Here is a 14,919-nt window from a genome sequence, read left to right on the forward strand (position 1 = left end):
GCCAGCTCTCTGCTATGGCCCGGGAATGCAGTGGAGGATGGCCCAAGTGCTTGGGCCCTGCACCCCATAGGAGACCAGGATAAGCACCTGGCTCCTAGCTTCGGATCAGCGCAGTATGCAGGCCGCAGAGGCCATTGGAGGGTAAACCAACAGCAAAAGGAAGATCTTTCTCTGTCTCTCTCTCTCTCACTGTCCACTCTGCCTGTCCAAAAAAAAAAAAGAACCTACAAATTTAAAAAAACATTTAAAATATTGAAGTATATAATAGGAAAAATATAGCATGTTTACAAAGAAAAGATCATTCCAGATAATATATTCCAAACAATAATTAGGACACTATTTATTTATTATTATTTATTTTCTGGAAAAATCAAGGTGAAAATGAAAACTTTTAGGATTTTACTTTATATAGTTCTGTACTTTCTGAATTTTTTCAATACAGATGCGTAATTTTGCAATTATGTAAAACAAAACAGAAAAACAAGGATATGAAGTCTGGATTCTTCTCTTGTTACCATTGTGTGTCTGGTTATGACTTACACCAGATAAAGAAGTCTTTCTAGACCTCATTTTCCTCTATAATGGCATAATAAGTGTCTATGTTAGTTTCCAACCCTGAAATACAGTATAGAATTTTGTTATGATATAAATCTAGTAATTCAAAGCAATGCGTCTAACAGGTTATCAAATTATTGTATCCCTTTGATCTACTCACCATGCTATAGACAGTACGATCTTTCTAAAACATATACTCCCCCATTTAGCAACCTCACATGACCCCTCACTGCTGTTTCATCAGTCCCTCCAGGCCCTGCAGGGACTACTCTCCTTACAACACCCCACCATTTCCCCTTCACCCAGCCTCCCAAGATCCAGCCATCCTTAACCCACCACCATCTCAAATACACCATTCTCTCTCACCCATCACTGCGGCTCCCTCTAGCTGGAAGTCAATCCTCTCTGTATTTGAACTCCTACTTACTTCTGCAATTCCAGCTTAGTGCCATACCCCCTGGAAACACTCTCTGATGTCTTCCCACCACCTCATCTATTCAGCACTTCCTCTGGCACTAGAAATCCAACTATAAATATTACTACACTGCATTTTATATTCACTTGTCAAATCTCTGACTCTACCGTAAGCTGCCTGAGGGTCATTCACCATGTGCTCCACAAAGGACAAAAATTTAATTTTGATCTGAAACCAAATCTATTAATCAGAGATAATATAATTTATGTTCACACTGAAGTAATTTTCATAAACAGTGAGACAGGAAAATTCTTTAGTAACCAATAGGGTATAGATTATGTTGCCTTGGAAAGTACCCCAGCAAGTACTCGTAAGTTCAAACACTGAATAATTTAAACAAAAATTATAAATGAGAAGGTAAACTGGAGACCAAATTAAATTAAACTGAGGTTAACAGGAAGATAATTAACAGGATTAAAGAAAACTAGAAATCTGTAACTGCTGCTCTTTCAAATGAACAGTCTGTGAGAACTTATAAAAATTTTACATTCTACTCAAAATTTTATGAGTCTAAACACACTTACTCTGTTTAGAACTTCATCTGATTTGGACCTCTACTAATGCTACTGCATCCAATTCACTCAGCAAGCAGAAACCATTAGCAAGGGAAAAAAAACTAAAACAAAATGACTATATTCTAATAATAAACTTTGAACATAATTTCTTTTTCACTCTTATATTCCTGATAATAGACAAGGTTAAATATACTGAGATATCTCATGAAGGCCTATCTTGTAAAATATGTCAAACCACTGGCTTAAACCTCTAGGAAAGAAAACAGAATAAAATATTAAACAAAGTTGCTATAAAGATAGGGAAGAAAGAAGGTAAAACTATAGGAGATGTTTCCATTAAAGACATTACTAAATTAGAATCAACCTAAAATGTGTTTTAAAAAATACTACAATGTTTAAATGTAATAAAACGTATGCTCAGAGTCATTCAGAAAGACCTGGTGTCCAAGCCTCACAGGTTAGGTCTATATCTTTAATGCTAGTCAAATGCTAGTTAAAGGACGTAATCAGTGTACCGCACAAAGGTTTTGGATCTGAAGGCACAAGCAAAAGAAGAGACAGATCCTGGAAAGAAGGCTGCAGCTTTCTCTTTCCCTAGATAATAGTTTACCTTTGAGCACCAAATGATCAAGGTGCAAAGAACACTCATAAACTTTAGCTTTTCTTAGCACTAAGGCCCAGTCAGTATCAAGATTAGAAAGAAATATCCATAAAAATATTAAGTGTTTTCCATTAGCAAATTCACTAGTAAACTCCACTGTCCCACTAGTAAAATGGAAAGTAAATATTACCTACAATTAATGAACAAACACTTAAAGCTTATGACTGATCTCATTATTAACAGAATTTTTGTTCACCTCTGAATAACAGGATCAAAAGAGAAGACTGTTGCGAGAGGGAAACACGCACGACTGGATCAGCACATAGAACCTTCCTCAAGAGCGTGAGGCATGGCTGGATCAAACACTCTACCACCTGGCCAGGAGAAAAAACATGTAACTATTTATTTTCAAAAACTTAAGGTCAGATAAAATATATCATAATATTATCTCATTTTTAATTTTAAGCCTTTCAGTCAAAATTATGTGAAGCAGAAAAGCACCATGATGCAGCAGGTTAAGCAACCACCTGAAAAGTCCACATCCAATACCAAAGGGTCTGGTTCAAGTCCAAGCTACTCCATACTGCCAGTCCAGTTTTCTGCTAATGTGCCTGGGAGGCAGCAGATGATGGTCCTAGTACTTTGGTCTCTGCCAAACACTTGAGAGCTGTGGATGGAGTTTTAGGTTCTTGGCTTCAGCCCAGCCCAGCACTAGCTGTTTGCAGGCATTTGGGGAGTAAACCAGGGAATGGAAGATTCCTAACCCTCCCTTCCCTCTCTCTCTGTCATTCTGCTTTTAAATGAATGAATAAATAAATAAATCTTTTTAAAAATATATGTGAAACTAAAATGCAGATAAAATTAGAAATGTCCACTGAAAATACTTCTATGCTTTCTTTGTATTTCTGCTTACACATCTAATAGAACTTTTTTTTTATGATTTTTATTTACTTATTTGGCAGGTAGAGTTACAGACAGTGAGAGAGAGAGACAGAGAGAAAGGTCTTCCTTCTGTTGGTTCACTCTCCAAATGGCCGCAACAGCCAGAGCTGCACCGATCCGAAGTCAGGAGCCAGGTACTTCTTCCTGGTCTCCCATGTGAGTGCAAGAGCCCAAGCACTTGAGCCATTCTCCACTGCTAACCCAGGCCACAGCAGAGAGCCAGACTGAAAGAGGAGCAACCGGGACTAGAACCAGGCACCCATATAGGATGCCGGCGCCACAGGAGGAGGATTAACCAAGTAAGCAACAGCGTTGACCCCTGGAACTCTTAAGATTAGTTTTTGTTTATAGAGATTGCAGTTGAAAAAAAGAAAAAAAAAATGAATGAGACATTGGGTGTTACTTAGAATTTAAAATCCAAGTACTCACCCAATTCAGCTGGATTCAATTTCAAATCTGATTAATGAGAACACTTAACCTATATAAAACACATCTAGATGTACATTAGTCTTACCTCACCATGCTGACCCACACATTCATTTAAGTATTCAATTATCTTGTCAATTAAGCATAACTTTTTCACCACAGCATGCATTTTAATATCTGTAAAGAAAAAGCTAAAAGTTACCAAAAATTAAGAAAGACAACCCAAGATTTGGGTCCTTGCACCCATGTGGGAGACCTGGCAGAAGCTCCTGGCTTCAGCCTGGCTCAGTCCTGGCTATTGCAGTCATTTAGGGATTGAAACAGTGGATGGAAGATCTCGCTCGCTCACTTGCTTTCTCTCCCGCTGTCTCTCTGTAACTCTGTCTTTCAGATAAATAAATAAATCTTTAAAAAAAAAAAAGGCAATGGATTTCAATGGACTCTACTTATGAAGAACATAAACTTCAAAAAATATATTCACATTACATTTGTAATAAGACAATTACAAGAATTATACACATATACATAGAGAGAGAGAAGCTGTTTGAGGGCATCCGGGCAATGAACCAGGGAACAGAAGATCCCTAACCCTCCCTTCCCTCTCTCTCTGTCACTCTGCTTTTAAATAAATAAATAAATAAATAGTTACTTACATATTTGTTGCAAGTATTTAACAACTTGAAATTTTCTATATACTCAGTGAGAAAAACACACACATATATACACATTAACACACACAAACAGATACTGAACTAGTGGCTATCAGTGTAACTAGTTCTAACTGCTACATTTTAAAAAAGGCTTCCATTATCACCTAGTAACACGCAAATGTATAAAGAACCAGGTAGTCAATATTTTGGGCTTTGCTGGCCACGTATGGTCTCCACTGCATATCCTTTGGATGTTGAGGATGTGGGGGATTTGTTTTGTTTTTGTAACAACTCTAAAGATGTAGCCCTTAATTTGAGGGCCATGTAAAGAAAAATAGGTCACAGGCAAGACCTGGTCCAACACTACTACACACAGCACTGTAAAATTCTATTACCAATAGTACAGTAATTATCACCCTTAAAAGACATTACCTTGCATAATCACAGCTAACTGTTCAGCAGCTGACTTTCTCAAAAGAAGATCAACATCATCTGAGGTGAAAATTTCATAAACCCTTTCAACTGTCTCCAACTACAAATCAAGAAAAAAAATTACATTTTTTCATATGTTCCAAATTATTCAATAAAATCATACAGTTCATGGCATAAAAATAAAATAAAAGCTCAAAAAGTCAACTTATTTAAGTAACCACTTAAATCTGTAAATTTGTAAATTGTAAATTTGCAACAATGCTGTGCCAGGTCAGGAAGGAACTTGGGTTCTAAGGAGAGCTATCATGTCCAATAAGCATGTCTTCATAACACACATTTCTGTTAGAAGTCATTCGTAACCCAGTAGTCCATTAGCACCCTAAGAGCATCACAAAAAATACTTACTTTTAAAAGTCATCACTAAATTTCTTTCCACCAAATTGAATTAACCTAATATTGTAACCAAAAAAATCTGCATTTCTAGTGCATATAGTAAATTAAAAGGCATATAATGTCTAGCATATGGTGGGCACTCAACATAAACAAATGTATCCTATCCAGAAGTTGGTTAAAGCCAGAAAATAATTTCAAAATGGTCCCAAATCACCACGCCTCTTCTCTCTTCAGGATACACACAAATTAGAATGTCACATAAAATATGAGATATATAAATGCATCAAATAATCATGAAGTAATAAACTCAAAAGTTACAGTACCTTAATAACCAGTTCTTTTCTGTCATCCAATTTGAGTTCAATAGGTTTTTTCACAATAAATAAATTAGTAACTCTGGAGAGAACTCTGGCATCTATTAAAGGGCGCTTTGAGTCAGCCCCTTCTTCATTTGTAAGATGAAATGCTAAAAGCTTTAATGCTAGTGAACGAACTCTAAAAACACAAAGTATTGAAGTCAACATTTTCACATTCAGATGTCTATAAGAAAGGCCCATAGTCACAAATAATTATCTATCCAAAGTATAATTATAACTCATACTTATACTGACATTAATATATTTCACTTGTTCCATTAAAAAATCTTTCCTCTATAACTACATTTATTCAACTTTATAATATTTATAAAATGAACATCAGAAACAAAGAGTAAGCAATATAATTACAAATGAGACTCACTGAGACTAAACATCACAGTCAACTTCAAGAAATAGATCTGAAAAATCAATTCTGTAACTCTTGACTTCAACTCTAGTGATCTTTCTCAACCATAAAAAGTATTACAGTGGCCAGTGCTGTGGCACAGTAGGTTAAAGCCCCAGCCTGCAGCGCCGGCATTCCATATGAGTGCCAGTTCGAGACCCAGCTACTCCACTTCTGATCCAGCTCTCTGCTATGGCATGTGAAAGCAGTAGAAGATGACACAACTCTCTGGGCCCCTTCACACCCACATGGGAGACCTGGAAGAAGCTCCTGGCTCCTGGCTTCAGATCAGCTCAGCTCTGGCCACTGTGGTCATTTGGGGAGTGAGACTCTCTCTCTCTCTCTCCCTCTTCTCTCTCTTTCTCTCTCCCTCTCCCTATCTCTCTGGCACTACCTCTCTCTATAACTCTGTCTTTCAAATAAATAAAAATAAATCTTTAAAAAAAAAAAAGTATCACAGACCCCTAACCAGAGTCCAAATATTAAGTCAAACCTCAGGACAATGACTATAATAATAACTAGTAGTAACACTAAAATTACAAAAATCTTCTCATATTAGGGGTCAGATTCTTCTCAAATATGAAAATACACATAATTTAGATTCCCATCAAAATACTTCATTTGGAACAGATTAGGATTAAGGTCATTTGAGTGGTGAGATTTTTCAAGTTTAAATGCTGCATGCTGACTGGCGCCGTGGCTCAACAGGCTAATCCTCTGCCTTGTGGCACCGGCACACCAGGTTCTAGTCCCGGTTGGGGCGCCGGATTCTATCCCGGTTGCCCCTCTTCCAGGCCAGCTCTCTGCTGTGGCCTGGGAAGGCAGTGGAGGATGGCCCAAGTCCTTGGGCCCTGCACCTGCATGGGAGACCAGGAGAATCACCTGGCTCCTGGCTTCGGATCAGCGAGATGCGCCGGCCGCAGCGGTCATTGGAGGGTGAACTAACGGCAAAAAGGAAGACTTTTCTCTCTGTCTCTCTCTCTCTCACTATCCACTCTGCCTGTCAAAAAAAAAAAAAAAAAATGCTGCATGCCACTAGATGATGAATGGGAAAAACAGAAAAACCTTCAAGTGGACAAAATTCACTGGAGGTGTGAGATACTGAGACAATTGCGTATCTGTCCCTCCTCTGATAGATTCGTGAACTACCTGAAAATGGGGCAAATGTCAAGCAGCAGTGCATGTTGCCGGGTTTTAAGCACATCCATAAAGCAACAATTAAAGCATGCATACTAAGGGAGGCCTCTCTGCTACAGATTAGATTGGATCAGCTGCCTTGCTATACATGATGGACCTGCCTCCATGAAGTTCCTCATATCGTAACACTTATGTCCCTTTATTACAATTAATAGTAAGATGTAACTGATAATAAGCTCTAATGTCACAATAATGCCAGATTCTGGAAAGGCAGAACACATGTCTGTGTTGAGTGTTGCTACATTCCGACAGCTGACCACAGCTTGTAGGTACATAGCAGACAATAAATACTCACTGGATCTAACAAGAAGCAGATATTCACTGCAATGTTAATAGTCATCAGATGACTAATATTTACTCCAAGTTAGGCAAACTTTCTCCTCCTATTTGCTGAGATACTTCATGAAAATAAGAAAAGCTGTACACCTACCTAATGGGGTTCTTTTGTTCCTTTCATAATATGCCAATGACAGCAAAACTGGAGCTGTCAGTTTAGAGTCAGTTACAACCCCTGGTAAGGAAGGCTACAGATGGGATATGTAAAGCATATATTCATGCATCTTCTCAGTTATGTAAATTTAGCATCTTTAACTACATTAATATATATTTAAATATTTATATACATATATATATGCACATATACATATATCCTATTGTAGAGGGAGAGCGAACGAGCAAGCAATCTCTCTTATACATTGGTACACTGCACAAATGCTCACAATGGCCAGGGCTGTCATGAGCCAAAAATGCAATCCAGTTGTCCAATGTGGGTGGCAAGAACTCAATTACTGGAGGATGGCCCAAGTCCTTGGGCCCTGCATCCACATGGGAGACCAGGAGAAGCACCTGGCTCCTGGCTTCGGATCAGAGTGATGCGCCGTCCGCAGCGCGGTGGCCATTGGAGGGTGAACCAATGGCAAAAGGAAGACCTTTCTCTCTCTCTCTCTCTCACTGTCCACTCTGCCTGTCAAAAAATTAAATTAAATTAAAAAAAAAAAAAAAAGAACTCAATTACTTAAATCATCATGCCTGCCTCCAGAATCCGCACTGGCGGGAAGCTGGGGTCATTCAGGAGCCTGAGCCAGAAATCAAATCCAAGTACTCCAATAGGGGATGCAGGTATCTCAACCAACCCTTAACAAATATTTATGAGTATATTTAAGATACTGCATGAAGTTCTTAAGACAAAGATTAGCCAATGCACATAGCTCCTGTCTACATGGAGTTTATGGATAGGATAGGGCAGAATTAATCAAACAACAACAAAAAAAAAAAGAAAGAAAAGAAAAAATTCTGAATAGAGGATTGCCTTACTCAAGGAGAGGTCAGGACTAGCCCTCAGCTCCTGGGAAGGTCTACCTGATAAGAATGTCTGTTTTTCCTGGTGATGTGAACAAGAAGTGAACCACGGAATCGGGGTTTGTGAGAGTAAGGAGTACTAACCAGCCCACTCATACACACACCACCGAGGGACTATGGTAACACATATGAAGACACTCCCTAAGGGGTAGGAGCACCATGAGGCCACGTGACCAACTTCTTCCTGCAGTATCCCTTCTACAAAATACAGACATTTTCAGTTTGTTCCTTTGACTTTCCTCCTCCCACTCTCATGTTTTATTTTATTTCTACCTAATTATTTTTCAGTCTGATCATCTGAAGTGGGACTGGGGAAAACAAATTAAACTAGTGTCAAAGAACACCTGTATGCTCCCCTTAGCCTCTAAAGCAGACTATGCATCACTGCTTTTCTATTTTGACTCCAAGCTTGCTTTCTCTTCTCAGTAGGAAAAATCTAACCATGGTTACCTAAAGAGTAACAAAGATTCTTGCTGCACTGACAGAGAGAGAAGAAAAACAATATATTTCTCCTTCTGTTCTTACAGCTAAAATGATCCCTATATGCAACTCTGGTATCTGAGGCGATTGGGGATCTACACCTTTATAAAAATAATTTTCAGAAAAATGGTTAGAAGAGAATCACTCGTGAAGGCAAATATTTTCTAGAGAAGAGAAGATGGGAGAACATCATACCTTTTGTAATTTGTGTATCACTCTCCAGCTTGCCTGCAACACTACTGAACTGACTGATCTGGCTAGGGATAAGTAGGCTATAATATGGATGAAATATTTCAGAAAAGCATCCAACAAACTTTGCTTAATTTCATGCATTACTTTCCTCTCTCCCTCTAAAAATGAAGGATCACCTTCCTTCATACTCTTTAGTTCTACTGCTTCATACTGACATCACGACTACACTTCAGTGTTTTCATTAATCTTTTACACTCAAAGGATCACCGGGTACTCACGATGGTTTCTTCACAAGCAGAAGCCGCAGCATGGACTTTAATCGAGCAGTACAAGGCAGAATCTCCTGCCCTGCCTCAGGACCCGCTTTGCTTAGCAGGAGAATGCAGTTACCCAATGGGTCTTCTGTGTCAGCATAGCCCTAATAGACATTTTTAAAAGAGAAATTTGTGTGCAATTTATACACATTGACTTTCAACTAAAAATTATAATGTATGTGTCTAATAACTCATACATTTATTTCAATTCAGTAAAAGTCACTTTCTCAAAATAACCTACAAGAGGTAAAAAGCCTAAAGAAAACTTCATTTAAAAAATAATACTGCATCAAATCAAAACGTACAGTACATTAAGGACAGAGATCCCACATCAGGAGCAAGCGCACAGTGGCTCCTGTTGTTGACCCAACAAACTGACACTCTAGTTTATGGCGCCAGTAACCACCCTAGGCTGTCGTCATGAGTTGCCAAGGCCATGGAAGCCTTCCAAGTTCCCCGACTCCGATCATATTTAGACAAGGTCATAAAAGACAGGTTGAGGATAGTAACCAATGATCCCAAGAGTGGCCTTAACCAGGTCTGAACAATTATACAGCATTAAGTGGGGAAGAGGACCATCAGTACACACAGGTTGGGAGTAGAGCCATTGGTGGTAGAGTAGAGGTCATGATTACAAAGGAATGAGGCCCAAGTGCACTAGACAGGGCCTAGAACAAAGGACAGAGTCATCATTAGAGGAGCTAAGAAAGGTGCTGTCTAAGCTACAAGTAATTTTTCTGATTGAGAGGCAAATAGAACCTGATAGAAGGGGCTTGATAATAATCTGGTGGGCTTTAGGCCTTGTAAGTTAAGAGGCCCAGACCTATCTATCTCTTCACATGGGGTATATCCTAAGGGAGGTGTGAACCTCCTAGGGGAAGGCACTCTGTTGACTTTCATTACTTGGCTGGCCTGGGAGGAGAGCTGGCCAGGTAAAGGCAGGGGGCATCTCTAACCAGAAATTTACAGTTCTGCCTGCAATGTTGCTGACCCTACTTGGCTGTCCCCTCAACTGCAGTGGTCACTTTGGAAGTTGGGCTGAGTGAAGGGCTTTTCAGCTTGGAGCCAATAAGATCTGTGGCTCTGACCTGGGCATCCTTCGATTCCAGGGCAGGTCCATTTCCAGTGATCCAACTCTTGGCAGAGCTGCCAGGGCTCTTCACAAGCTGACTTCTGCTGAAGCCCAGGCTTACCACATTGAAAGCCACTGCAGTGGACTGGCCTGTTGGGTCTCCTTGAGGGCAGATCACTGTACAGATCAGCCATTAATAGGCCTGCCACCCATTGTTTCTGATGCCTAGCTTTCTTTTCCTCCTGGTTTGTGTTAAAGCAGACCAGACGATGCAAGTCAAGGGAGTGCCCATGTCCCATCTCTAATCTTTGGTGGCCTGAACTACAAGTCTATAGTCACAGGCATGTTCTGTAGTAGTTTTTCTACGGTAGACAATGCCCATGAGGAAAATTATATTCTCACTTTAAAACTTTCTTTCCCTTTGGTCTGAAAGGGACGTTTTTTTTTTCTACTTACTGTATACTTCGCTGATGGCAATGTGAATCTAGCTATGAGATTATTAGTTAAGTTCTTATTTTGGCTATGCTATTACAGAAAAATGTTAGCCATCTCTTATAAGGTCTAAAGATTAAATTGTGCATCCTACAGATTCCTTCATAATAGAATTAGTTCCCTACCTTGAAGAGAATAGAGAAGTGAAAGAACAAGTTGGGCTTAGAATAGAGAAATGAGGGAGCAAGTCCTAGATCACTTGCTGACAATAGCAATATTACATGAATACTTAGCAAACCGTTTCAACCCTTAGATAAGAACTTAATAAAACATTTACCGGAAGTCCAATGCCTTCTATAAATTTTAAGAATCATGTATTTGAAAACACGTCTTAAATATCTAACATGGTGTAGTTTGTTTAACCAGTAAACTTAAGCACAACCATCTAAAATGTTTTTAGTTTCTTTCTACCAACAAGTTTAAAACATATGATACACAGATTCAGGTCATACAAATTAAAATGTATCTTTGATTGATTTTAGCAGCTTAAATTTATGGACAATCTTATCTAAAAGCCATTTAAAATAAAACTCTTAATAAAATTTCCCCATGTGGACATACAATATGTACGCACATATAACATAGCATAATAGACCAATATCAAAATCCAAAATATCTGGTTGAAATAAGATTCCTTAAAATCATGACATAACATAGACCAAATCTGATCATTGTTACAAGGTGATTATTCAAGTCTTTGAAAATAAGCACATAGTTAATTAACCCATAGCTCTTCATCTCCTCCCTCTCTTTTTCCACTCTTAGATTTAACAGGGATCACTTTTCAGTTAAAATTTAAACACCTAAGAATAATTGTGTGTTAATTACTGAGTTCAACCAATAGTACTAGAACCACAACAACAACAACAAATACTAAAAAGGATAAAGTATTACATTGTACATCTAAAGTCAGGACAGGAGCTGATCAGTTCATTGTTGCTTATAGTGTCCATTTCACTTAACAGGTTTCCCCTTTGGCGCTCAGTTGTCACCGATCAGGGAAAACAAATGATATTTTTCTCTTTGGGACTGGCTTAATTCACTCAGCATGATGTTTCTATGTGTTTCTATGTGGGTGCAAACTGTTGAAGTATTTATACTGAATTGATCTTCTGTGTATAAATAGAATTGAAAATGAATCTTGATGTGAATGGAAAGGGAGAGGGGGCGGGAGAGGGGAGGGTTGCGGGTGGGAGGGAAATTATGGGAAGGGGAAGCCATTGTAATCCATAAGCTGTATACTGGAAATTTATATTCATTAAATAAAAGTTAAAAAAAATGTAAAAGTAAATGACTAAATAAAATAAATGTCAAAGAAGCAAAAAAAAAATAATAATAATAATACTGCAGGTGCCAGTGCAGTGGCTCAGTAGGTTAATCCTCCACCTGCTGTGCCAACATCCCATATGGGCACCAGTTCTAGTCCCGACTGCTCCTCTTCTGATCCAGCTTTCTGCTATGGCCTGGGAAAGCAGTAAGAGATGGCCTCCGCAGATGCTTGGGCTCCTTCAGCTATGTGGGAGACCTAGAAGAAGCTCGTGGCTCCTGGCTTTGGATCAGTGTAGCTCTGGCCAATGTGGCCATTTGGGGAATGAGCCAGCAGACGGAAAGACCTTTCTCTGTCTCTCCCTCTGTCTGTAACTCTATCTCTCAAATAAATAAATAAAATATTTTTTAAAAAATAATAATATTAGAGTGGCCAGCAATGTGGCATAGCGGGTAAAACCACCACCTGTAGGGCCAGCACCCCATATGGGCACCAGATTGAGTCCCATATGTTCCACTTCCAATCCACCTCTCTGCTATGGCCTGGGAAAGCCATGGATGATGGCCCAAGTCCATGGGCCCTGGCACCCATGTGGGAGACCTGGAAGAAGCTCCAGGCTCCTGGCTTCAGATAAGCCCAGCTCCAGCCACTGTGAACACTTAGGGAGGGAACCAGAGGATGGAAGACCTCTCTCTCTCTCTCTCTCTCTGCCCCTACCTCTCTGTAACTCTGTCTTTCAAATAAAGAAATAAATCTTAAAAAAATAAATAAATAAATAACACTGGAGGTGTAGTGGGTAAAGCCACTGGCTGTGACACTGGCACCATTTGGGAGGGTTTGGGTCCTGGCTACTGCACTTCTGATCCAGCTTCCTGCTAATGGTTTACGAAAAACAGCAGAAGATGGCCCAAGTGTTGGGTCCCTGCTACCCACGTAGGAGACCCAAATGAAGTACCTGGCTTCAGTCTGGCCCAGCCTTGGCCATTGCAGTCATCTAGGGGAGTGAACCAGTAGACGGAAGATTTCTCTCACTCCCCGTCTCTCTCCCTCTGCCTCTCCATCCCTCTCTCTCTATAACTGTTTCAAATAAATAAGTCTTGTAAAAAAAAAAAAAAAAGACTCTTTTCCAAGGTTCTAGTAGTAGTACCTCTCCAAGATGAGGCACTTTACAGATCTGAAGCCTCTCCCCTCCAGAATACAAAAATGAAGTACAACAAACATTATATGCATGAACAGAATTGTATGAGCCTCAAACTCAAGGCCTGGGGCCAGTATTGTGGTATGGGGAGTTAGGTTGTGACACAGGCATCCCAAACTGGTGCTGTTTCATGCTCCGGCTGCTCCACTTCCAATCTAGTTCCTTAATGAACCTGAAAAAGCAGTGGAGGATGGCCCAAGTACTTGGGCCCCTGCACTTATGTGAAAGATGCTGAAGGAGCTTCTGGCTCCTGGCTTCTGGCTGGCCCAGCACTGGCCATTGCAGTCATTCAGGAAGTAAATGAGAGGATGGATGATCTCTCTCTCCTCCCACCATTTGTACTCTGGCCTTTCAAATAAATAAATAAATCTTTAAAAAAAGAATCAAGGCCTGGGCTTTCTTAACAGAGAATTATACCTGTTACCTGGCATTGACTATCTCTGCCTTTCATCCAAGTTCAGGAATGCTAAAAAGGCTTTGTTTCCAAGAGCTTATAAAGCAAGGTATCATTCTTTTTTTTTTATTATTTGAAAGTCAGTTACACAGAGAGAGGAGAGGGAGGAAGGGAGGGAGGGAGAGGGGGAGGGAGAGGGTAAGGGGGAGAGAGATGGGAAGAGAGAGAGGGGGAGAGAGAGGGGGAAGAGAGAGGGCGAGAGAGAGGGAGAGAGGGAGGTCTTCCATTCGCTGGTTCACTCCCCAATCGGCCGCAATGGCCAGAGCTGTGCTGATCTGACGCCAGGAGCTAGGAGCTTCTTCCAGGTCTCCCACGTAGGTGCAGGGGCCCAAAGACTTGGGTCATCTTCCACTGCTTTCCCAGGCCATAGCAGAGAGCTGGATTGGAAGTGGAGCAGCCAGATCCCGAACCAGTACCTATATGGGATGCTGGCACCTCAGGGCAGGGTGTTAACCTGCTGTACCACAGCACTGGCCCCTCAAGGTATCATTCTAATCATATATATGCATAGACAGATTTCATGAGGCAAGCTAGTTTTATAATGTTTAATGTAAAAGCACTGATAGTGTTGTGTGAAAGCCTTTTTCTAAGGTTGAGTTCTATTTTTCAGTCTACTTCAAGTGCCTGCACCTCACATTTTAACCTTCCACCCAGATACATAAAGTATAAACTAGCTGTCCTGGTTCAACCATCTTCCGGCAACAAGACAGCCACCCGCTTCCTGTAAACTTATCCACAGTGCTTTCATAGCTTTTCCTCATTTTTCTCACATCAACTTTCTGCTGTAAGTATGCTTTTAAATCAACCACATTTAGCCAAAGATAAATGGTATCCCAGAGATGAACTGCACAGAGTACCTGTAGTACTGGAATGACAGGACAGAGAGACTCAATAAACTTGTTCCAAGTCAGTGCTGTCATCATCAGTCGTCCCTGAAGCAGATACAACAGGATGGCCTTGGCAGCCGCACTCACCTACTCAACAACACAGAAACAATCTAGTAAACGAGATGTCCCACTAAGTCACCTTACATACACATAGCAGTTCCTAAAACCTGAAGGACACTATCATTAACCTCTCTTTCCTCAGGTGCTCCCATTTCCACAGTATTATATTTTAATTTTTCAAAATTATATTAATAAA

The 14,919-nt window shown here is 40.0% G+C and overlaps 1 protein-coding gene across 5 annotated transcripts in view; it reads right to left on the reverse strand.

Moving 5' to 3' along the window:
* RTTN (rotatin) overlaps positions 1–14,919 on the reverse strand; it is a 231,755-nt gene that overhangs the window by 155,067 nt on the left and 61,769 nt on the right. For all 5 annotated transcript variants that reach the window (XM_062201793.1, XM_062201792.1, XM_062201791.1 and 2 more), the window contains 6 exons: positions 14,634–14,750; positions 9,258–9,397; positions 5,313–5,484; positions 4,597–4,696; positions 3,603–3,691; positions 2,403–2,520 (listed from right to left, as the gene is read on the reverse strand). In XM_062201793.1, coding sequence (XP_062057777.1) covers positions 2,403–2,520; positions 3,603–3,691; positions 4,597–4,696; positions 5,313–5,484; positions 9,258–9,397; positions 14,634–14,750 — 736 coding nt within the window. The remainder of the gene's footprint in view (positions 1–2,402; positions 2,521–3,602; positions 3,692–4,596; positions 4,697–5,312; positions 5,485–9,257; positions 9,398–14,633; positions 14,751–14,919) is intronic.

This window comes from Lepus europaeus, chromosome 9 (assembly GCF_033115175.1).
Source record: "Lepus europaeus isolate LE1 chromosome 9, mLepTim1.pri, whole genome shotgun sequence".
NCBI lineage: Eukaryota > Metazoa > Chordata > Mammalia > Lagomorpha > Leporidae > Lepus > Lepus europaeus.